The 26,092-nt window shown below is 34.4% G+C and overlaps 3 protein-coding genes and 1 pseudogene across 5 annotated transcripts; 3 read left to right on the forward strand and 1 right to left on the reverse strand.

Annotated features, from left to right (window-relative positions):
• The first annotated feature begins 1,472 nt into the window (after positions 1–1,472).
• On the forward strand, positions 1,473–3,281 carry LOC123218664 (receptor-like protein 33). Its single transcript, XM_044640191.1, has 2 exons — positions 1,473–3,011; positions 3,092–3,281. Coding segments are annotated over exons 1-2 (1,377 nt in total). The 5' UTR covers positions 1,473–1,635; the 3' UTR covers positions 3,093–3,281.
• Positions 3,282–12,648: 9,367 nt separating this feature from the next.
• LOC123219476 lies at positions 12,649–15,212 on the forward strand. The gene is made up of 3 exons (XM_044641461.1): positions 12,649–12,759; positions 13,782–14,869; positions 14,986–15,212. Exon 2 carries the CDS (start codon positions 13,933–13,935, stop codon positions 14,809–14,811), a length of 879 nt encoding a protein of 292 aa, XP_044497396.1. The 5' UTR covers positions 12,649–12,759; positions 13,782–13,932; the 3' UTR covers positions 14,812–14,869; positions 14,986–15,212.
• Positions 15,213–16,585: 1,373 nt separating this feature from the next.
• On the forward strand, positions 16,586–19,553 carry LOC123219329 (monothiol glutaredoxin-S15, mitochondrial-like). 3 transcript variants are annotated; one of them, XM_044641220.1, is made up of 7 exons: positions 16,586–16,660; positions 16,800–16,882; positions 17,637–17,771; positions 17,893–17,992; positions 18,634–18,700; positions 18,982–19,060; positions 19,286–19,553. In XM_044641220.1, the coding sequence occupies exons 2-7, from the start codon at positions 16,811–16,813 to the stop codon at positions 19,340–19,342; spliced, it is 510 nt and encodes a 169-aa protein (XP_044497155.1). In that variant the 5' UTR covers positions 16,586–16,660; positions 16,800–16,810; the 3' UTR covers positions 19,343–19,553. The 3 variants fall into 3 exon arrangements, with proteins under 3 accessions (XP_044497155.1, XP_044497156.1, XP_044497157.1); XM_044641221.1 differs by having other exon boundaries at positions 16,630–16,712; XM_044641222.1 differs by lacking the exon at positions 16,586–16,660 and having other exon boundaries at positions 16,794–16,882; positions 17,634–17,771.
• Positions 19,554–21,061: 1,508 nt separating this feature from the next.
• On the reverse strand, positions 21,062–25,022 carry LOC123219328 (annotated as a pseudogene).
• Between the last annotated feature and the right edge of the window lie 1,070 nt (positions 25,023–26,092).

Raw genomic sequence — 26,092 nt, forward strand, 5'->3', positions numbered from 1 at the left:
TTCCTCCAATTTTTGCTCTTTCATTCTCAAACTTTTGCAACACTTTGCTCTCTTGACCAGAGTTTTGTATTGCTCCAGTTCAAGCAACTCTTTTCTTTCAAAAACACTTCTTCTGCTTATTTTTGTGATGAATCTTATCCAAAAATGATATCTTGGAAATAGGATGATGATTGCTGCTCTTGGGATGGAGTCACATGTGACACAGTAACGGGCCATGTAATTGGCCTTGACCTTAGTTGTAGCTGGCTTTATGGAAACATTCCTTCCAACATTAGTCTCACTTTCCTTCCTCAATTGCAAAAACTAAATCTAGCTTTCAATGATTTCAATTTCTCTCTAATTTCTTCTGATTTTGGTCGAATGATCAACTTGAGGCATCTCAATCTCTCTGGCTCAAACTTTAGTGGTCATATTCCATATGAAATCTCTCATTTGTCTAGTTTGGTTTCACTAGACATCTCTGACAGTTATTATCTCCCCTTGGACCCTTATTTTTCCTATTCAAAGATTGAGAATATTCAAGTGAGAATTGAAAGACTTGTTTTCGAAAGGCTACTTCAAAATTTGACTGTGTTAAAAAACCTTGCTCTCATTGGTGTAGATATGTCTTCCATTGTACCTAATTCATTGATGAACCTATCTTCATCTTTGACTTCTCTAATTATTTGTTATTGTAAATTGCAAGGAGACTTCCCAACTCACATCTTTGGCCTACCGAATTTGCAAATCCTTAGGTTAAGAGGAAACTTCAACTTGATAGGTAATTTTCCCAGACTTAATTGGAGTAGCCCACTCAAGGTTTTAGATGTATCCGACATGAGTTTGTTAGAACAATTACCAAATTCAATAAGCAATCTCTTATCCTTAAGGGAATTGTCTCTCAATAACTACACTCTAGTGGGATCACTTTCAACATCACTTGGAAACCTTACACAACTTAGTTATTTGAGTCTTCAGTATAACGTATTAGGTGGTCAAATACCATCATTCCTCTCAAATTTTGTCCAGCTCAATTATTTAGATCTTTCACATAATAATTTTATTGGTCAATTGCCAAATTTTTTTGTCAACTTCACTCATCTTTCTTATTTAGACTTGTCAAGTAATCAACTTAGTGGCCAAATTCCTTCCCATGTCAATGGCCTTCAATATTTAGTTGAGATTAGTTTATTTAACAACAATCTCAATGGTACAATACCATCTTGGTTATTCACTCTACCATTATTGAATTGGTTGGACCTTACTAATAACCAATTAACTGGCCATATTCATCAATTTCAAAGTAAATCTTTGAAAGACATTTTTTTGGATAATAATAGATTGATTGGCTCTATTCCAAGTTCAATCTTTGAACTGGTAAATTTAAGGGTTCTCGGACTTTCTACAAACAATATTAGTGGATATGCAGAGCTTCACTTATTTTCAAAGCTGGAAAACCTTTCTTGGCTTGATCTTTCTCATAACAGTTTGTCAATTAACACTGCATTCAAACCCAACTCATCCTTTCCAAAACTTTGGTCTTTGTCGTTATCTGGTTGCGACTTGAGTGAATTCCCAAGTATTTTAAGAAGTGTAAGTCAGTTAGAGTATTTAGATCTCTCTGAAAATAAAATTAGTGGTCAAATACCTAATTGGATGAGGGACATTAGATGGGATACTTTGACCTATCTAAATCTTTCCCACAACTATCTGACCAACATAAAGCAACTTCCATGGAAGAATCTTGATATTCTAGACCTTGATTCAAACAAGCTCAATGGTTCACTTCCAATTTTGCCACCTTCCTTGACAGTCTTATTGTTGTCAAGCAACAAATTGATTGGAGAGATACCACATTTGATCTGCAATTTGAATTCCATACAAATTCTAGATCTTTCTAATAATAGCTTTAATGGTAACATTCCAATATGTATGGGAAACTTTAGAAATCTCCATGTGTTGGATTTGAGGAAAAATAAACTAAGCGGCACCATTCCAGGAAGCTTTGCCAAAGGCAGTCCATTGAGGACTTTCAACTTCAATGACAATGAAATTGAAGGGCCAATCCCACGATCTTTGGTCAATTGTATGAAGCTTCAAGTTCTAGATATCGGTAATAACAAGGTAATTGATACCTTCCCATATTGGCTACAGAGTCTTCCTAAGTTGCAAGTTCTTATACTTCATTCAAATAAATTTTACGGTTCTGTACATGGGTTTTGCTCAGAGACTAAACATTGTTTTCCTAAGTTGAAAGTATTTGACATTTCAAACAATAAAATCGGTGGTCCATTGCCAGTTTGGTATTTCAAAAATCTTCGAGCCATGAAGGATGTTAGTGAACATGAGAGGAAGTTGCAATATATGGGTGAAAATTATTATCAAGATTCTCTGGTCGTGACATTGAAAGGGTGTGAGATTGAACTAAAGAAAGTTATTTCTATTTTCACTACCATTGATTTTTCAAGCAATGACTTTGATGGTGTGATTCCAGAAGTAATTGGACAGCTTCATGCACTTTATCTTCTCAATCTTTCTCACAACAATCTATCTGGTTGTATCCCTTCATCCTTTGGAAATTTGATGACTCTTGAGTCATTAAACCTTTCTTTCAACAGACTTTCAGGTGAGATTCCTATTCAATTAATAAGTCGAACATTTCTCTCATTATTAAACCTCTCACACAACCAACTTCAGGGATCTATTCCTCGAGGAAATCAATTTGACACATTTCAAAATGATTCCTATATTGGAAACCCTGGGTTGTGTGGACCGCCATTGTTGAAGAAATGTACAAATGATGAGTCGCACTCACTGATACCATCAACCTTCCAAGATGAAGATAATGATTCGAATTGGTTGGATTGGGAAATCAGCTTGATGGGTTATGGATGTGGACTTGTATTAGGAATTTCTATGGGGTATATCGTATTTACGACAAGGAAACCACAGTGGTTTGTATGGATGGTTGAACGAGCAGAGGCAATGGTGCTGAAAAGGTTGAACAGAAGATACTGGGGAAGAAGAAATTAGTAAGTTTAATTCTATTTATGGGTTTGTGCTTACTCTATGGTTAAAAACTTACACTTTCTTCTTATCTTCATTTTTTCAGATTTCAAAGGGCTTGATTGCATGGAATTGCAGCATCTGGGAGAGAGCATGAGAAGCTACCACATGTAATCTTTGAAGTTGAATTGAAGAGTTGAACAGTTCAAAGTTTCTGAAGTTTGAATAGTAAGTCTTGAAAATTCATGTAAGGTGGTGTAAAATAATTTAGTTTGAATCTTATCAGTTTGACAGAAGTGTTTTAAGTTCCTGTACACCTTATATTGTTATGGAACCTACTCTTGTTTCAATTAAATTAGGATTCTCTTATGACAGAGTCGTCATCTTCCATGAGCAAATTGAAGCAGAATCCCCTGGTCTTGTCTCCGTTGATATGAGACCATCCAAAAATTATTCTTAAATAGGGCTTTAAAAGCTGTCATTCCATTTCATACAATCCACCAAGAAAAGAGAAAATCTTTGGTAAATTCCAGCACAAATTAATTACAAGCTAAACAAACCAAATCCATATCATATCATTTAAACATTGACGAACTAATTTACAGTATTATGAGCCTTTACAACTACAAGTCTTTGGTTACTCGTAATTTCGATCATCACATTTTATCGAGGTTCGACAAAACAAATAAAATGCAAATCTGGAACCCCAGAAAGACTTAAGCTATGTGGAGTCACAACTCCTCTGCCTGTTCTGCTTTTCATCAGCAGCAATACAGTGATTTCCAGCTTCTTCTCCATTAGGTTGTGCACGACCAAGAGCTTAATTAATGGTGAGGTTTTCACTAGTGGATGACTAATTAAGACTTGTTTTTATAACTGAGTCACTAGCCAAAATTCATACTGTTATGGGACCTGCCATTTTTCTTTCCTATTTATAATCCCGTATCTGCTCTTGTGAATTCATCATAGAGAAAAGATGGGTTGTCTAGCGTGGTCTTATCAACTTCTTGTCCTCCATTTTTGGCTTTTTTATTCTGAAACTCCTGCAACACCCTACTCTCTCGACCAGAGTTCTGTCTTGCCGTAGATCAAGCAACTCTTTTTCTTCGTAAACACTTATGAATAGTGTATATATAATAAGGTTCATTCTTATCTAAAAATGATATTTTGGAAAGAGGATATTGATTATTGCTGAATCACATGTGATAAGGTGCTGGGTCATGTGATTGGTTTTGACCTTATTTATAGGTGACTTTACGAAAACACCTCTTTCTACAGTAACCTCTCGGCCTTGGTGTAAATGGCATATTCTATATTTCCTCTTCACCGGGGCAAAGCAGACCAAAGCTATGTTCCGAAGTGGGACCCAGTTTTAGATTTTCGTTAAACAAAGCAAACAAACAAACAAACAAACAAACATACATAAGCGGGTCCTTTGGTCTTACAAGCGTCCCGCCACCGGAGTGAACTCTGAGCATTAGATTTTTGTTATACGACGCCGCATACTCCCTGCTTGCACCAATATCATTCTAGTCCTCGAGCAAAGGCCACCTAGTTTCTATAACGGTCAACTTCACGTCGTTGAAACCGATCGATGACATGGGAGTATATACGACGTCCACTTGGGCTTCAAACATGTCGGAATATTTCACCCGTCACCTGAATCCACCACACCCAGATTGCTTTTAAACAAAGCATAGTCTAAAGATATTAAAAGAGTATTTTTGTAACAACCCCCGCCTACATCATTTATCAGGCTCCAGCCTGCAAGTTTTGTTTTCATTGCGATTTTCTTAAAACTTTGAGCATTAACCCAAAAGAATAAAAGTTCAAAACTTTCATCTAAACTGAGTAAACAAACTAAATTCAATTGTGATGATCTTATTGCAGAAACTCTACTAACTGAATGTATTTTCTTTGGTTGAGATTGTGAATGAAAAAAGGTAAGCAATGATAGGGTTCATAAGGTTAGTGATAAGGGTTTAATGGGTATAAAATTGGATTTTGAATAGAATGTATAATGGAAAAAAAAATTGTTTAAAAAAGTATAAACACCTAAAAATTAGACTATTTAAATTAATTTCTCATATAACAGAAAGCACACGCTAAAGAAATAAGATAATGATAATTGTATGTCAATAAGAATGTGATACTGAAAAAATACACTTCATTGTTTTTTAATTAATAAACCAAGACCTTATGCATGAAGCATAAGTTTGACTGGGTATAAAATTTGGATTTACAATAGAATGTATAGAGGAAAAAAAGTTGTTTAAAAAAGTATAAAAACCAAAAAATTAGAGTATTTTAATTAATTTCCCAAATAACAAAACCTACGCGGTAGAGAAATCAAAGAATAATAATTGTCTGTCAATAAAAATATGATGTTGGAAATATGTGCATAGTTGTTTTCTAATTAATAAACTAAGACTTTGCACATGAATTATAAGTTTGAAATGCTGACTCGTGAGCTTTAAGTTTGTCTTTGCCAAAGAAAATTGATATGTTGATCATAATAATTTTTACTTGACCAAGACTTATGAATAAATTATTGAAGTGATTTTAGCCCATTCCCCACTGCATGACCATACCAACAAATTAAAAGCCACAATTTTCAATATATATATATATATATATATATATATATATATATATATATATATATATATATATAATGTTTGAAAACTTAAGTACCCAAGTCATGGTACACTCACAGGTAAAACAGACAGAGACAAGGAGAAGACTATTTTAATTAATTTCCTATCTAACAGAAACCACACGCTAAAGAAATAAAAGAGTAATAATTATATGTCAATAAAAATGTGATATTGAAAATATATGCATCGTTGTTTTCTAATTAATAAACCAAGACTTTTTGCATGAAGCATAACTTTGAAATGCTGACTTGTGAGCTTTAAGTTTGTTTTTGTCAAAGAAAACTAATATGTTGACCATAATAATTTTTACTAGACTAAGAATTATAAATAAATTATGAAGTGATATTAACCCATTCCTCACTGTATGACCCTGCCAACAAATTAAAAGCCACAATTTTCAAGATATATATATGTAACATTTGAAAACTTACGTACCCACTCATGGCAAACTCACAGGGAAACAGACGGAGACAAGGAGAAGACAGAAGTAGAAGATGTGTTATGGCCGATGCTTACAAGAGTTGAATGGGTATAAAATTTGGACTTACAATAGAATGTATGATGGAAAAAAAGTTGTTTATAAAAGTATAAAAACCTAAAAATTAGAGTATTTTAATTAATTTCTCTTATAACAGAAACCACGCATTAAAGAAATAAAAGAATAACAATTTTATGTCAATAAGAATGTGATATTGGAAATATATGTATCATTGTTTTCTAATTAATAAATCATGACTTTATGCATGAAGCATAAGTATGAATGGGTATAAAATTTGGATTTACAATAGAATGTATAAAGGAAAAAAAGTTGTTTAAAAAAGTATAAAAATCTGAAAATTATACTATTTTAATTAATTTCCCATATAACAAAAACCACACGTTAGAAAAATAAAAAAATAACAACTATACATCAATAAAAATGTGATATTGAAAATATACGTATAGTTGTTTTCTAATTAATAAACCAAGACTTTGTCCATAAAACATAAGTTTGAAATACTGACTCGTGAGCTTTAAGTTTGTCTTTGTCGAAAAAAATCGATATGCTGGCAATAATAATTTCTGCCAAACCAAGACTTACAAATAAATTATTGAAGTGATATTAGCCCATTCCTCACTGCATGACCCTACCAACAAATTAAAAGCCACAATTTTCAAGATATATGTGTGTAATGTTTGAAAACTTATGTACCCAAGTCACGACGCACTCATAGGCAAAAAAGACGAGACGAAGAAGAAGAGAAGTAGAAGATGTGTTATGGCTGATGGACGTGATAGCTGCCACATGGAGAAAAAGATAATTGCATGTAACACACAGCCATTGCAGAAGCTCCTTCTTGTTGCTTTGTAATTTCCAAAAATAGTGATATAAGTATAATTATAAACCAGACATTAAAGATAAGAGATTACAACAAATCTACGGTTGACCAAGACTTAGTCTTAGAGTAGGGACCCTCCAATTCTCTTTTCTATGTATAATCAATTAACTGTTGATGTGATTTCATCAGAGGAAAAATACGGGCTGCCTAACATGATTTTGTCAACTTGTCTTCCTCCAATTTTTGCTCTTTCATTCTCAAACTTTTGCAACACCCTGCTCTCTTGACCAGAGTTTTGCATTGCTCCATTTCAAGCAACTTTTTTCTTTCAAAAACATTTCTTTTTTCCTTTGTGGTGAATCTTATCCAAAAATGATGTCTTGGAAAGAGGATGATGATTACTACTCTTGGGATGGAGTCACATGTGATACAGTAACAGGCCATGTAATCGGCCTTAACCTCAATTGTAACTGGCTTTACGGAAACGTCCCTTCCAACATTAGTCTCACTTTCCTTCCTTAATTGCAAAAACTGAATTTAGCTTTTAATGATTTCAATTTCTCTCAAATCCCTTTTGATTTTGGTCAAATGATCAACTTAAGGCATCTCAATCTCTCTGGCTCATATTTTAGTGGTCCTATTTCATATAAAATCTCTCATTTGTATAGTTTTTTTCACTAGACATCTCAAATAGTTATTATTTCCCCTTGGGCACTTATTTTCCCTATTCAGAGATTAAAAATACTCAAGTGAGAATTGAAAGACTTGTTTTCAAAAGACTAATTCAAAATTTGACTCTGTTAAAAAAACCTTGCTATTATCGGTGTGGATATGTCTACCATTATAGCTAATTCATTGACAAACCTGTCTTCATCTCTAACTTCTCTAATTCTTTGTTATTGTAAATTGCAAGGAAACTTCCCAACTCACATTTTTCGCACCAAATTTGCACACCTTAGATTAAAAGGAAACTTCAACTTGACAAGTGATTTTCCCAGAGTTAATTGAAATAGCCCACTCAAGTTTTTGGATGTATTTGACATGAGTTTGTCAGAACAATTACCAAATTCAATAAACAATCTCTTATCCTTAAGGGAATTGCCTCTCAATAACTGCACTTTAGTGGGATCACTTCCAACATCACTTGGAAATCTTACACAACTTAGTTATTTGAGTCTTTAGTATAATGTATTAAGTGGTCAAATACCATCATTCCTCTCAAATTTTGTTCAGCTCAATTATTTAGATCTTTCAGATAATAATTTTATTGGTCAATTTCCAAATTGTTTTTGTCAATTTCACACATCTTTCTTATTTATACTCGTCAAGTAATCAACTCAGTGGCCTAATTCCTTCTCATGTCAATGGCCTTCAATATTTAGTTGAAATTAGTTTATCTAACAACAATCTTAATGGTACAATACCATTTTGGTTATTTACTTTACCATTATTGAATTGGCTGGACATTTTTTATAAGCAATTAACTAGCCATATTCATCAATTTTAGAGTAAATCTTGGAAATACATTTTTTTGGATAATAATAGATTGATTGGCTCTATTCCAAGTTCTATCTTGGAACATGTGGATTTAAGGGCACTTGGACGTTCTTGAAACAATTTTAGTGGAATTGTAGAGCTTCACTTATTCTCAAAGCTAAAAAACCTTGCTTGGCTTGATCTTTCTCATAATAGTTTGTCAATTAACACTGCATTCAAACCCAACTCATCCTTTCCACAACCTTTCTCCTTGAGGTTATCTGGTTGCAACTTGAGTGAATTCCCAAGTATCTTAAGAAGTGTAAGTCAGTTAAAGTATTTAGATCTCTCTGAAAATAAAATCAATGGTCAAATACCTAATTGGATGTGGGACATTAAATGGGATACTTTGACCTATCTAAATCTTTTCCACAACTACCTGACCAACATATAGCAACTTCCATGGAAGAATCTTGATATTGTAAGCCTTGCTTCAATCAAACTCCAAGGTTCACTTCCAATTTTGCCATCTTCCTTGACAATTTTATTGTTGTCAAGCAACAAATTGATTAGGGAGATACCACATTTGATCTGCAATTTGAATGTCATACAAACTCTAGATCTTTCTAATAATAGCTTCAATGGTAACATTCCAATATGCATAGGAAACTTTAGAAATCTCCATGTATTGGATTTGAGGAAAAATAAACTAAGTGGCACCATTCCAGGAAGCTTTGCAAAAGGTAGTCCATTGAGGACTTTAAACTTCAATGACAATGAATTGGAAGGGTCAATACCACGATCTTTGGTCAATTGTATGAAGCTTCAGGTTCTAGATATCGACAACAACAAGGTAATTGATATCTTCCCATATTGGCTACAAAGTCTTCCGAAGTTACAAGTTCTCCTACTTCATTCAAATAAATTTTATTGTTCTGTACATGGGGTTTGCTTAGAGACCAAGCATTGTTTCTTAAGTTGAAAGTATTTAACATTTCAAACAATAAAATCAATGGTCCATTACCTGTCTAGTATTTCAAAAATCTTCAAGCCATGAAGGATGTTAGTGAAGATGAGAAGAAGTTGCAATATATGGATGAAAATTATTATCAAGATTCTCTAGTCATGACATTGAAAAGGTGTGAGCTTGAACTAAAGAAAGTTATTTCTACTTTCACCACCATTGATTTTTCAAGCAATGACTTTCATGGTGTGATTCCAAAAGCAATTGGATAGCTTCATGCACTTTATCTTCTCAATCTTTCTCATAACAATCTATCAGGTTGTATCCCTTCATCCTTTGAAAATTTGATGACTCTTGAGTCATTAGATCTTTCTTTCAACAGACTTTCAAGTGATATTCCTATTCAATTAATAAGTCGAACATTTCTCTCATTGTCGAACCTCTCATACAACCAACTTCAAGAATCTATCCTTCGAGGAAATCAATTTGACATATTTCAAAATGATTTCTATATTAGAAACCTTGGGTTGTGTGGACCGCCATTGTCGAAAAAATGTACAAATAATGAGTTACAGTCACTGATACCATCAATCTTCCACGATGAAGATAATGATTTGAGCTGGTTGGATTGGAAAATCAGCCTGATGGGTTACGGATGTGGACTTGTATTTGGCATTTCTATGGGATACATCACATTTACAACAAGGAAACTGCAGTGTTTTGTATGAATGGTTGAACGAGCAGAGGCAATGGTGCTGAGAAGGTTGAACAGAAGATACAGGGGAAGAAGAAATTAGCAAGTTTAATTCTATTCTTGGGTTGCGCTTACTCTATGGTTAAAAACTTACACTTTCCTCTTATCTTCATTTTTCCAGATTTCAAAGAGCTTGATTGCATGGGATTGCAGCAACTGGGAGAGAGCATGAGAAGCTACCATATGTAATCTTTGAAGTTGAATTTAAGAGTTGAACAGTTCAAAGTTTCTCAAGTTTGAATAATAAGTATTGAAAATTCCTGTAATGTAGTGTAAAATAATTTAGTTTGAAGCTTTTCAGTTTGACAGAAGTGTTTGAAGTTCCTTTACACTTTCTATGATATGGAACCTACTCTTATTTCAATTAAATTGGAATTCTCCTATGACAGAATCCTCATCTTACATAAACAAATTGAAGCAAAATCTCCTGATCTTATTTCCATTCACATGAGACCATCCGTAAATTATTCTTAAGAGGCTTTAAATGTTGTCATTCCATTTCTGCTTATAATTTGATATTGGCTTCATTATACACCTCAAAATTTATACAATCCACCAAGAAAAGAGAAACTTTTTGGTAAAATTTCAGCACAAATTAAGTTAAACACAAGCTAAACAAACCAAACCCGTATCATATCTTATAAACCTTGGCAAACTAATCTACAGTATTACAAGCCTTTACTAAATAGAAGTCTTTGGTTAAATGTAATGTCGATCATCACATTTTATCAAGGTTCGACAAAACAACTAAATTGCAACTCTGGAACCCCAAAAAGACCTAAGTTAGGTGGAGTCACTTTCATCCTTTGTGTTGTTAAAGTTTGGTCTGGATGGTTGTAATGGGGTCAATTTTTTTTTTAAATTGTAATTAAATAAATAAAATTACTTAAATATTTTTTTTAGTTGAAGTTGACAGAAAAAATTAAATGAAAGATGAGAACTTATCATTTTCAACTTTAAAGATAATAATTTATCATTTTGCATAGTTTGAATGGGAAATGGTCGTTCTCCCTTAACACTCCCAGATTATATCCAATAACATCTGCATTTTGCAGAAAATAAATTATATACTAGCCATTACAACAACCAAGATATGACATGACTATTTATCATTTGCCTCTTTGGTTCTCGGCACCCTTGATTTAGTTTAGTAAATAGGTTCTTCGGATCAACTAACCTGATTGGCTCCAGCATACAGGGAAGAATATTTCTTTTATTTTTAACTTTTTCTCTTTTTCTCTCATGTATGTTTAGTGTAGATGGTGTCCTTAAACAAATACAGTGATTTCCAGCTTTTTCTCCACTAGGAAGTGCATGACCAAGACTTTAATGGAGTGGTTCTCACTAGAGGATGACTAATTAAGACTTTGGTTTTATAGCCGAGTCACTAACCAAAATTCATACTGTTAGGGGACCTGCCATTTTTCTTTACTATTTATATCTGTTCTTAGTGATTCATCATAGAGAAAAGATGGGTTGTTTAGCATGGTCTTATCGTCTTCTTGTCCTCCATTTTTTACTCTTCTATTCTCAAACTTCTGCAATACTCTGTTCTCTTGACCAAAATTCTGCATGGCTATAGTTCAAGCAACTCATTTTCTTCGAAAACACTTCTTATATAGGGTGTATATATAATAAGGTTTATTCTTATCAAAAAATGATATTCTGGAAAGAGGATAATAATTGTTGCTTTTGAGATGAAGTCACATGTGACAAGGTGATGGGTCATGTGATTGGTTTCGACCTTAGTTATAGATAGCTTTATGGAAATATTCCATTCAACAGTAGCGTCTTTTTCTTTTCTCAATTACAAAAACTCAATCTAATTTTCAATTATTTCAGTCTCTCTCAAACTTCACCTGATTTTAAAGATGGTTAATAATTTAATTTCTTAATAATAATAAAGACTGTTAAGGGTAAAAAAGGCATTACAAATGTGAAATTTGTTTTGGTTGAAGAAATATTATATAAGTGAATCGATTATGATAGTTGAAACTCTGTAAAATGTACCCGAGGATGAGTAAGGTAATTTGACCTTTAATTTTTATGAAAGTTAACTATTAATAAATTAAATATTCCCACATAGAGGTGTCTATGGGCAAGCTGGGATATGCTTACTCCAGGACAACCCATAGGTTGGGCCGAGCTTAAGGCTGCGACAATAACAGGCCTTAAGGTTAGACTTCAAACTGACAGACTCATTACTATTTACATTTATTTGTTATATTATAATTATTAATTTATTTATTTTTTTAGAATTATTTAAACAGTAACTGACCGGACCGAATCAACTCACAGGTCTAGTGTTTCAACCACGACCCGATCTGAAAGGTTCATGGATTTAACCCGTTGTATCACAGCCATTCTCCTGGGTGTGGGCCGGCTCGGCCCAATTGACACCACTATTCCCATATCACAGCGACCCACAGCAAAACAAACAAACATTATAAAAAGGTCCATGAAAATGTAGGAATATATCGGTAATTTCAACTTGTCACGCCTGGACGGTGGATGCCCTCTTCGCTCCTATAAATTTATCACTGATGTCGATATTCCTGTTTTTCTCTCCCAAGAATTTCTCTCTTCGAATACCAGAAATATCTGGTCAGTTCTATTTCCTTCTCTAGTTTTTCGTTTTTCCCCTGTTTCATTCTGCTTTTGTTTTGTTTTAGAACTTTTCTCTTTCATGATGATGATTATACTGCCATGTAGGGTGAGTGTTTTGTGTGAAAATTTCCGTCTTTTTGGTTGTAATGAACATGATTTCATCTGGTTTGCGATTGATTTTGGTTTTCTTTCTTGTTTTCGTTTCCTGTTCTTAGTTGATTGTGGTCTTTTTTAATGGTAGATAAAAAGGAATCTTTGTGTGAGTATGGTTGATTTTGTGGTATCTGTTTTTCGGTTGACTTTACCTGAATAAAAAAGGTTCTTTTATTTGATCAATCGATTTTTTTCTGCCTTTAATCTCTGCAAATCAGAGAGAGCGCTCTTGTAGTTTGAAGCTTAGTGAGTGACTCTAGCTTTTGTATTGGTTCAATGAATAAAAAATGAATACCCAAGGTTTTCATTGACTTTCAAAGTTAAGGGTTCCGGCAGCAGTCACCCTTTAGAACTTGGTGAGCTTAATACTTATAAGTAAACTAGGTATATATGTAAATAATCTGATTCATGAACATCTTGATGTTTATTTTGTTTGTACGTAATTTTTTTTTAATAGAACTGCTACGGTTTGGATTTAAGAGAGAAATGAAAGTGTATGAGCTCTTTTACCGTCTTTTAAATATGGCTTCCTAGTTTTTATTTGTATTTATCATTGATGCTATGCTATATGCATTAATCTGTAAAAAAAAAATTTCCAATATTTGAATGTTTTCATTATCAGAATAACGTGATTTCTCATGTGTTCTTTTCATCTGATTACAATTGTACATGATAACTTATTTTGTTAAATCTGATATGATTATATAGGGCTGCGGATATTAGTTTTGTGAAGTAAAAAATAAAGGGGAGTGTAGTTTTCTGTGGTGACATTTTTACTTCTGAAATATGCCAAAGGATAGAAGAGTTCAATCTTTGTCTTTTGATCGGTCTAGAGCATCTCCTTACCCTTGCAATTCTAGTTCCAGGGATCACAAATCGAACAAACTTGAAATCCCGCTGGGATCACTTGAGGATACTAGAGAGTGGGAAGAAGTTAGGTGCCCTATCTGCCTGGAGCACCCCCACAATGCTGTTCTCTTGCATTGTTCTTCTTTTGAGAAGGGATGCCAACCTTACATGTGCAATACAAGCTACCGGCACTCGAATTGCCTTGACCAGTTCTTTAAGACAGCCATGCCAACTACATCGTCAGGAATAAGAGAAGACATTTCATCTGCAGGCTTGAACGTTTATGGAACAGCGGACGAAGCCTCACTGTCGGTGCAATCCAGGCATGATGTGAGACTGTTGCAGCCAAAGCTTTGTTGCCCTCTTTGTCGAGGAGAAATTTGTGGGTATAGTGTGGTAGAAGCTGCACGTCAGTTTATGAATTCTAAAGTGCGTAGTTGTTCTAGTGAGAATTGTGATTTTAGTGGTTCTTATTCAGAGCTCAGGAAGCATGCTAGGTTGGATCACCCATCTACGCGGCCAGCAGAGGTGGATCCAGAACGGCAGCACAATTGGAGAAGATTGGAGGATATTAGAGGGTTTAGGGACTTCCTTAGTATGATGCAGCCTGTAACTGGGGAAGAAGATAGCGAGGAAATTACTTCTTCTGAGCATATGCTTTTCTTACTTTTGGGATCATATCTTATTTATGAAGTAGAAGAATTCCTTGTGTATAGAGATAGACAGCAAATGCGTGACAACAGGGTCTCAAGGAGACCATTGAGATTTAGATATGACAGAATGACTAATCATGCCCCCAGGCATAGATCAATGAACAATACTCGACCAGGGAGGACAAATGGTGGCAGGTACGATAATATGGAGGATAGCCGTTCCCCTAGATTGATTGATAGTCCACAAGCAGGAAGCGTAAACCATGGCAGGTATAATTATGAGAATAATCATGTTCCCAGATGGAATGACTATTTGCGCCCTCATTCAAGAAATCATGGCCAAGGATTGCGGTGGCGGGGACAACAAAGGTCTAGATTCAATAACCAACAGTGATTGTGGCATCTTATTGATCATAATGCTTGTTGAACAACATCTAGTGTTTAGTTTGAAAGTAAGTGCACTTTCTCTAGCCCCTTTCCCTTTGCCCTTTTCCCTTTTGTTCTTTCCCATTTGTTCATGATTGAGGCAACATATTTTGGATTAATTTAAGCCTTTTTGGCTTTGCAGATACGACCAACATCATGGCTGAAAATTTATTCATCTTCTTTGGTTAGCATTGAGGCTTATGATACTGATATCAGAATAGTAAGAGAACGAATGTGCTAGTGTATTTGTTACTGGAAAATGTAAAGGTACCGTACGAGACTGAAGTGGGGTTTGAATCCCCTAAGTTTACCGTGAACTTCATGTATTTTTAATGAAGAAAAGCAAAGATAATTTTATTTTCTTCCACAGATCATGATTGTCATAGCTTATTTTTTCTCTTGTTTAATTTGTTCAAATCATTGTACTAGACAGCAGTGCACAATACTACTGTCATCAGCTGTGGAGTAATACTAGAACTTGAAAATGTTGTTAAAGTTAAATACTCTGGGTTAACTGATACTTGTTACCATATTGTTGCCAGAGAAATTTGAGATAAACATATGTAATCATGCTCAAACTTGAAAATGTTGCTTAAAGTTAAGTAGTCTTGGTTAATCGTACTCAAGTTGATTGCCATATGGTTGCCAGAGAAATTTGAAATAAATCTATGTTATAAAGGTATCTTTGATGCACAAAAAAGGTTGAACGATTGTTCTGTGTGATGAGAATAATGTTCACTCAATATGTTCTCTATGAGTAGGAAGATGTTTAAACAATTCAATCTTGCTCGTGTTTAAATATTCAAATTGCCCAAATTGGCTACTTGGTATAATTATAACCTTGTCAATCAAATTATTGCATCATATTTCGTACGAATGAGATATATAGTTTCAACAACATATTAAATATAAAGTAATTAAGTCGATCAAATAATATATATCATATCAAATGAAAAGTAATGATATTACATTCAATCTCTTTCTAAAATGATCTTAATGGTATATATATTTTTTTAATCGAACAAACATATTTGCCTAAGCCTAGTGAAACCTCTAGGCAACATGTGCCCTCAAAATTTCTCCCTTAGAATATTTAAACCTCAAGAAAAACATAACATGGATCTTTTGGCTTTGACATTGAGATCTCTTACTGTCTTATCTTATCAGTCAAAACAAAAGATATTCTTAGAATTCCTTTCAGAAGTCATGTGATTATTTATCAAGATAACTCTTTACAATTGTTCCCAGAAAATATATTACAAAAAAGAGAATTATCATAATATCCAAAATTATACCAACTCAATTTAATTTTAGCCAAGAATCTCTCTAATTGGTGTGATTCTCAATTTGAGAAGAAGTTATAAAAGTGAAGTAAAAATTAGAAGAAAAAAGAAAACGAAAAGAGTTAAAGTTGAAATATAATTTGTTTATTCTATTAGAAACGTAAGTAATATTAACTTGATTATTTTAGATAAAATAATATAAATACTTTTTTATTGTCCAAACTAAGAATTAAATTTAAAAAACAAGCAAGAAAATTAATTTTTTAAAAGGTATGAATGTCGTTTCATCAAACTGTTAGTGGATAATATAATTATATATTATTTTATTTTAAATTTTAAATTATATAATTATGTAATGATAAATGCATGCACAAATTTGTGTATATTCTTTGAAGACCTAGTTTGATTTTTTGCTAATTTTTGTTTATTTAATAAAATAAAAAAAATAAAAACACGTAATAAATATAGGAACTAGAGAGAGCAAAGCCAAAATCCTAACAGAGAACCTAACCCAACTCTTTCAGTCAGTTTCAGGTTATAAAATCTTCCATTGTTCAAAACCGATGTGGATGAAGAGTCCCTTCAAATTATTCTTGCTTTATTTCAAATTTTTAATTTGGAATTGTAGAAATCTTCAACCGTTATTAATTCACGTTGTTTTTTATTTGCTCAGTTTATAAAAACATGGCGAGATCTTTGTCTAACGTTATCTTGAAGGGAATCGCAGGTTACCCAGTTGGGCGTTCTGCTAGACTTGTAAGAATTAAGATGCTATCGTTAGTTTAAGGTTTAGTTGGGTAGAAAATGAATGAAATTTCATGAGTCACTTGTTATGACATTGATTTTATGGTAACTGATTACCAGAATTTGATTCCTAGGGATTTTAGTCCCTTTATGTTTCCAAAATGCATCCGAAATGTATTAATTGAAGTCAAAATTTTAAGTTTTGATGTGGTTGAAGGGTGTCTGGGAGTACTTATAAAGCCGCCAAAAGCACTTCTAAATATGCCAGAGCTTTAGTTTTTTTGTGTGTGTTCTTGTTTATTCTAGATTTTAGTTTGGATCATCTGGCTGAAACCATCTGTTCCCACTAAACATTTTCTATAAAGGCCTATGTAATAGGTATGATGTTATAAAATGTTTATTTCATTATTTCTCTTGTTCTAGCTCAAATTAACCGATGAAATCATGGGTCCTTGCCCACAAATCATTTTTCTGCAAAAGCATTCTCTGATTTGCACAATTTTAGAAATTTTTATTTTGTTATTTTTCTTCTTCTAGCTCTGTATTAATTGCTTCCCTTGGTTGTGATTAGGTGGGGTAATTTCTGTGTTCTCTTTGGTTGAAATATGTATCCAATGGTGCCAACTTAGATAAGTGATGAAAATGTTTTTGAAGTCATGGAGTGTGATTATGCTTATCATTGTCAGACATTAAGTGTTTTGTTCAGTATATTATTATTGCTGGAATAATAACATGTTGTCATGGTTTTGCATTTAATTGTTAGTAGGTATCTGGACCCTTTCACAACAATGGAATGAAGTACTCCACTTCTCTGCCCGATGATCCAGACACACATGAAGATTTTAGATCCACTAATAAGGTTGAGAGCTCTGGTCCTTCTCTGAAGGATGTTGTTGAGCAGGTAAGTTCATCTGTGAATCTTCTTTTTGTTTTGCTTTGCTGGCTCAAATTATTATTATTTTCTGTATTAATGTTCTTTGAAGACTGTGCATTCGGTAATTGAGATTAGATTCTTGCTGTAGGATGTCAAAGAAAACCCAGTAATGATTTATATGAAAGGGATTCCTGAGAATCCTCAATGTAAATTCAGCGCAATGGCTGTGCGAGTGCTGCAACAATACAGTAGGTTCTCTAGCCTAAAGACCTGAATATTTTTAGTTGTTTACCCGTTTCCTGTTTAAGTCTCTCCAGTTGCCAGTGCTGGAAATATTTTCTATAAAACAACATATTGACTTGCTAAGAAGAGGATAAAAAGATCAGTTGCATTTCAGTACAATATATTGGTTACATAAGATAAAATAACAAACAACTTTAACAACTAAGTTATCTAGGGTAATTCAGCTTCTGAAGTTTATTTCTTGCACGAATCTTTCCAAAACTAAGGACAAGTGATCAGTGGAGGTTCATATACATGAGCTTTTGTCTTTTTAAGATAGCTTAGTTTCCTTCTTAGCTTTGTTTGTGGAAGTATTTCTTTATATTTAGACCTTCAGTTGCTATATTTGACATTTTGGGTACCTTAGATATATATATTTTTTAATCTTAGATGCGATGAAGAGATAGTCTGTAATAGAATTACTGTTCAGGACCTAATTTGTCATCCGGAATTGTCTATTATACAAGATTTTCGTTGATTAATTAAGCTCATTATTAGCGTAGTTGCCTCTGCATATATGTTTCCATCTCAGGGGAATTTTTTTTTATTTTTTTAGCAAATATATTTCTGCTTACAGTATTTTCACTCATGGTTGGGGCCTTTGCAGGTGTTCATTTAAGTGCTAGAAATATTTTGGAGAATGCCGAGCTTAAAGGTGCTGTAAAAGCCATCAGGTGAGTTAGTATTGGGTTGGATTTAAAAGATTAATTATAGTCTTGAAATTGCACTGGAGAGGCATAAATTTATAGTTGTTTCATCATGAATTGCTTCTTGTAGTTCTTGATACTTATTATGTCTTTAGTTTTTCAGTTCAAATTTTCATTCATTGATAATGGAGTCAGATAAATTTTCATCCCAAAACACATTTAATCCTGCGATGGTTATATAGAATTTCTTATTACATATGCTTTCAATTTGTGCTTATTTTATAAAAATCTCATTTCTTTGTATGTAGCCACTGGCCTACATTTCCTCAGATTTTTATCAAGGGAGAGTTTATTGGAGGTTCAGATATAATTCTCAATAAGCACCAGGTATGTATGTATGTATGTATGTATAGCATGTAGGTGATAGCATGTAATTGAATGATGTGATTATTTACTTTTTTTTTCTTACTTCTAAATCACTAAATCACATGCTACCACATCAGGAGTTAGTAAGATTTATTTGTACATTAGTTTTATTATGTGTGTGTGTGTGTGAGACATGTTTATAAGGTGCCACTGTATTGCTCTAATACTGTGGTCTATCCCGTGTAGAATGGCGAGCTGAAAGAGAAGCTCAAAGATATTTTGGCGGATCAGAAGCCAGAATGAATTGCTGTTGTTGAATACCAAGTGTTGGGATAGACCTATTAGGTGTTTACTGTTATCATGCGTTATTCTACTAGCTTTTTTTTATTTTTTCCTCTTCTTAAAATCCATAACAGCTTCACGCGAATACTTTGGCTGATTTTAATTTTCCACCCTTCAAAATCTGCCGGAATTCAAACTTATTTAATCTATTAATTGGAGGACATTACTGCAATCTTGGTTCGAACTCCACAGGAGAGGACAATGGACTGGTTCCATTGTCTTATCAAGTGCAAGTGCTTGGGTCACCAATGGGTGATCCAATGCTATGGGTCGATGTTTTGACCGCTCTGACAACCAGTGATGATCATTGACAAAGAGTTTACCGTTGCACAATCCATCACCATCACAAGGGTCAGTCGATGAAGCACGCCCCTTACTCTTATGATTTTATACTTTTTGTGAAGTGCACATAGTTTTAGGTTTTTCACGGTATTATTTTTAGTTAGCAAGATTTGGATGATGAGATCGTTGTCAAAATTGTCGATCCCACTTTGTGGGATCATTCGTTATGCAAGGAAGGTGAGATGCCAAGTGTCTGATGCATCATAAAAATTAAACTAGACTTACATGTTATGAAGTTGTAACATCAGGTCAATTCACTTGCTCGTTCCCAATTACTGATCAACTCAAATGGTAACAATGTCAATTGACGTTTCAATGTGAGCATAAAAGAGAGATAGGTGTTAGGACTTTGAGCCTATCAACTTCACTAGATTCTAGCATGCACAGCACAATTTTTGAATGGCAAAACCACCCAGATGACAAAGATCGAGCGAGATGTCATCATTGTTGATAAGCAGTCAAAGGTCGACTTTATGATCTGTGGTCTTGACCCTATGGATCTAGGAAGCATACCAACAATGGTGCCCAACATTGTTGCCCCGATGTCCACATGGATTCAATATCAGGATTTAGGGGGGTAATATTTCTTGACCATGGAGCATAGTGGAAAAGGTAAAATCATTGTCTATATAATTTTTAAGTAATATGTTTTACGTTCCATTGAAAGTGCGATGATATTATCAATGCATATGATACGTTTGCATGCCAATCAACTTCATGAACATGCATCAGGTGTGTACAGAGTTTGATCTATTGTATTCGTCCATCACTTATACCAATCTAGCAAAGTTCATCAAACTCATGTGGTTGCAGGTGAAATGCATTGACGTGATTTAAGTCGAGATATGCATACCGATCTAATGATACTTCTTAGTTTGTTACAATTGATTTTTTTTTACCATCTTCCTTGACATTCATTGTGTTATACTTCATTGTATAATATACTGATTTTCATGTTCATTAATGGGCAAAGAATTGTTGAACAACGGATTTAACAATAATTATAACTCGTATATTAAATTTGCATTAATATAAACCAACATTTTCAGAGTCCCATTCCCGAGGTGAAGAACTTGGCCCACTATTGGAAGAGCAAAGTCCACCTCCTCTTCCAGAAATCACAGATAACGTGGAAACGTAGCTTCAATTTTCTTTCTTAATGAAATCCATTTTCTTGCTTGTTTTGGCGAGAGAATAGATTACAGCTTGACAATCATTGTGACAGTCTAGTTATACAACTTTATCGCTTTAGAAAACCCATAAATCTATACAAAATATAAAGTAAGTGTTGCTGTAAATTAAAAAATATTCATTTGTTTTTCACAACAAAAATAAAAATTACAAAATCGATTCACTAGCATTTCATGAGCAAAATTGTATAATACATTCATGATGAATTGCCAACATTAAAAGAAAAAACAAAAAAAAACTGGTCTGATGCTGCATGTATTTTGTTATAAACAGCAGCATTTGATCCTAGGATACTGCATTATCAAATTCGGCTGTTTGTCGAATGTGTTGAGGAATTCTTTACAACTTGCCAGCTGCCATGAAAAGTATAGCTAGCGTTGCTTTTGTTCGTGCAAAAGCTAAGCATGGCCTGTATTACAAATGAAATACCTAAATTCCCAAGCCCATTTCTACCAAGTGCTGAGTCGCAACTGGGAAAAGTACTGTGCTCTTCACTTCTTAGAACCCACGGAGCATAAATACTGTAGCATATATTCATTGGAAGAACATGTATCAGCCAAGTCCTGATGTATTCTAGTGATTGCCTTCTGCAAGGATTTTAAGGAAGGAAGCAGGTTCCGGGAATTCTGTTGAATGGAGTTAACGAGTTTTGCAAAGCTCCTGATACAAACCAGCAGAATCCATGTAAGATTTCGTGTTCACAGATTTAGTGCTGTTAACATGTAAAATGAACATGGACGCAGAAAACGATTTATAGATATGTACCTGACACCAGCGAAGTATAAACTCCAAATGTGGGCAACTTTCTAGTAGATCTGAAAGTGCCTCAATTAACGTTTGCACATATCTGTGAGGGATTGATGAAGCAACGACAGGTATATCAACTGGACTGACCGCAAAAATGCATTTTTTTATTAGACTATCCTCATTTAAACGAAGGCTGAGAATTAAAGCTCTGTTCGGTTGATCTTCATTTATGCTGCATCAACTGCCTGTGCAATAAGGTAAACAATAAATAATTTGAAACAAATTAAGTAGACAACCGATCTTCTAAATAAGTTATGGTGATACTGTCAATTACAACTGAACTTAAACACGTTGATTTTCTATTGCTTCTCAATGATTTACATTCATAATCAGTGAGCTTCACATGACTAATAATAATGAAAAATAACAATTTTTTTTAAGAGATTTCGGTTTTAATATCAGAATCAGTAACATAGATTCCATAGTGTTTCACAGTTTTAAGTAAGTACCTCTGGTGTGACATCTATGCCAAGATCAGTGGGATCAAAGATGAAAGATTCATCAATTGAATAAACCAAAACCCCTTCTGTTGTTGCCGCTGCAAAACTCCGACCAGTGGGTGCAAGTCTCAAGCATTTAGTTCGAATAATTGGCCTTCCATGATTAGGCGTTGCTCCTGGTAAATTGTAATCTAACTTTCCTCCTGTTTGTTTTTCAACTCCTTCTTCTGTGTCACTGTTATCATCATCAATCATATCCACTGGGCCTGCTTCTGTCATATTTTTAGAGTTCAAAAAGTCAAGAACCCCATCTAGAGAGAGATTATGGGTTATTTGAAATCGGTGCAGCAAAACCTGCAGTAGTCAAATAAATTCATATATTGGTTAGCAATTCCGCATGAATGTATTGACATGCACTTATATATATATATATATATAGAGAGAGAGAGAGACACACACACACACATACTAACCTATTCAGCTACATCATACATACAAATGTATTTGCTACTTCCTCCAGCTAATATATAGCTTACGTCAGCAGAATAACATAATGTTGTGAAGCACTTTCCTGAACTTGAATTGGCTGCTGATCTACGATCAGTCATGAGACGCCCTCCAGCTATAACCCTACACCCCTCAATGGTGTACATTAACTCACCATTAATTGGATGCCAGAAATGGATCAGCCCATCCAATGTGCTGCAAGCTAATTGCCTTCCATCTGGTCGATAAACCACAGTAAGAACATCGTGTGTGAGGAAAGGATTCCACAGCACCTTTTCCTTCAAAAACATCCCACAACTGAAACTGTTTTGTCCCATGATGATGAAGCTAAAACAGCCCACATGTAAAAAAGTACAACCTTGTTAAGCTATTCATGAGTCAAAAGAAGATGAAATCACTGATTAATCTGTGAGATCTGTCAAATCACTACAAACCAGTTAGATAAACTAAAAAATCCAAGACGAAAACCAGAAGGAAATTAGTAAAAATCTTTTAAATAAACCACCTCAGGTTCAGTTAAAAAGCCGAAAAGAAACATTGGCACGTCTAACCAGTGTATGCAGTTGATCAAAGGATAAGTTAACTCACATTTGTAGGAGAAAATGCCAAGCCATGGACAGGACCTTCATGATTGCTTAGAATATCCAACAAACGGCCTGTTTTCATTGACCAAACGAATATCTGCAATATACACATTACAAATAACTGTCAGGAAAGATAAGTTATGATAGCGAAGCACTATCAAAATCTCTTAGCAATAAGAAAATCTACCTCAAATGGAATCTAGAGTTCCAGCACAAATAACTTCACCAGTTTGATCTGCTGCCAAACAAACTGTCTGGAAGAAGGGTAGTACAAGTCCTAAAATTTCTATAGCGAAACAAATCCCATGCACGAACCAACCCATCCAGAAATGCACTTAGAAGGCAGTGGTTATTAGCCACAAAATGGTGAGCAGTGACAGCATTAGTGTGCTCAGTGAATGTCACAAAACAAAACCTGATGAGACAGTCCAAACCTGCAACAAGCAAGCTCAATACTTCCACACAAGTTCACGAAATTTTTCTACAAATTTAAAATAGGAAGCCAATCATAGACAGACAAATTGAAAAACAAAGATTGACCTTTAGTATTACAACAGTCATATTTTTTTATAAGAGAAAGAACAATTTGAGTACCCAATTGGGTACTCAGATGATGTGTAATCATGTGATTGACTGATTTTGAATTAAAAATAAAATAATATTCAATCACAAGGTGATATATCATCTAAGTACCCAATAAAACTAAGTTACCTGTAGATACATTAAAAACATAATAACTAAGCCTAAAATAGAACTAACGAGTCAATCAACAGATAGACGAAGAAAAAGGGGAAAAAATGCTTCTAAAATAAACTTACAAATCTACCAAATAAACAAATTCAAATGCTAAAAAAATCCCAACAAAGATGCTGAAAAAATAAAATTGATGGTACTAAGGTTGTGACTGGAAGCTTATTTACCTCAACTCCCCCTCCCCAACCCCAAAAATAATAATAATAATGATAAATAAAACTAAGTTATGAGTGATACGCTTTCAGGAAAATCACTTCAAATTCCTACTGAAATGTGTTTCTTTCTCAAAAAAAGAAAAAATAATAAATATATATATATATATATATATATATATATATATATATATATACACACACACAAAAGCACTCTTTAACCACCATAAAATAGATACAAAAGCACTTTCCCTTGTTTACAAGGGCCTTTGAGAGCAGTTACCAAAAGTGCTTCTCCAATCCACTACAGGTGTTTTTTTTTTTCCCCTAAACACTAACAATGAGAAATCAAAGCACTCCCAAAATCACCCAAAAAATAAGATTCTAATTCTCAAAGTTTCAACATGCACCTGTGCCCAGGGCGATATATTTTCCATTAGGACTAAACTGACCTGCATTGACGGGATAATTGACTTTAACACGGTCGAGGACCCCGTGGCAGTGGAGATTAATGAAAAGACACCGCTGGTTCTCATCAACTGTCAATAGAAACGTGCCGTCCGGTGACACAGCAAGGCGACAGATATTGGACAATGATTGGACCGGGAGGGTTACGGTTTGGGACTTTATTAGGTCTGTGATGGAAAATCGGTTACCAACCAGTGAGATTAGCTGTGTGTTTTTGCTTATGACAGCATTGCCGCCTCTGTAGGGGGCTCCTAGGAGATTCTGAAAGCGGTAGTTCATGAGCGTGGAGGAGGAGTGTTTGGATAACGAGAAACAGAAGGAAAGTGAGGGAAAATTGAAGAATTAAACGGAGCTGTTAAGTGTCAGGGTTTATCGGCCGGGTGACCCGACTAAGTAAATGAACCGGCCTGTATTTTGTGTGAGCCCGTGACCCCAGGGGCCTGTTTTATGCTTAATTATAAGGCCAAACGACTATTTCCCACCCAAGGTTTGATGGTTTTCCAAGTTTCCACCCTTTAACTATGGAAACACCAAACACCCACCTATGACCGGTTAGATTTAATAAAACTTTAACGGTGGCAAGGGTAAAATCGTCATTTTTGCTATAATATTAAAAATAAACTAAAATAGAATCTTATTTTGCCCCCCTAAACTTTAAAAACTAAAATTTTCCCTCAACCTAAGTTTTAAAAAATGGCAGTTTCACCCTAGGGTTTGGTTTTGAAATCTCCGACGACCGTTCCGGCTCCATTGCCGACGACCTCTCCCTCCCGAAGCAGCCTCTCCTTCCGGCGAATGCTTTCCTCCCATTTGGAGGCTCGATCGGAGTCGGAGACGCCTTGGGAGACGCGACGAAGTTCTTCGTCTCCCAAGGCGTCTCCGACGCCGATCGAGCCTCCAAATGGGAGGAAAGCATTCGCCGGAAGGAGAGGCTGCTTCGGGAGGGAGAGGTCGTCGACAATGGAGCCGGAACGATCGCCGGAGATTTCAAAACCAAACCCTAGGGTGAAACTGCCATTTTTTAAAACTTAGGCTGAGAAAAAATTTTAGTTTTTAAAGTTTAGGGGGGCAAAAAGAGATAAAATTTTCAGACGTTAGGGTTTTGTTAAATCTAACCGGCCATGAGTGAGTATTTGGTGTTTTCATAGTTAAAGAGGGGACTTTTGAGAAAACATCAAACCTTGGGTGGGAAATAGTCGTTTGGCCTAATTATAACTAAAGTTCAGTATTTATTTTTTAAAATTAAAAATCTTGATATTTTCTGTTGGAAATTCTTAAAAATAGCTTTAGATATTATCTTAAACTTCAATTTAGATATTCAATGCTTAATTTTTTATTATAATATTTTGACGTTAGTAAATTGATTGATTCTGTTTTTACCTTATAATCCAAGAACTGAATATTAAATCATAGTTTCACACTCCAAATTTTTTCCTTGGTTAATGGGAGATTCACTCGTATCGGTTG

The sequence above is a fragment of the Mangifera indica genome, chromosome 6, assembly GCF_011075055.1.
Source record: "Mangifera indica cultivar Alphonso chromosome 6, CATAS_Mindica_2.1, whole genome shotgun sequence".
Taxonomy (NCBI): domain Eukaryota; kingdom Viridiplantae; phylum Streptophyta; class Magnoliopsida; order Sapindales; family Anacardiaceae; genus Mangifera; species Mangifera indica.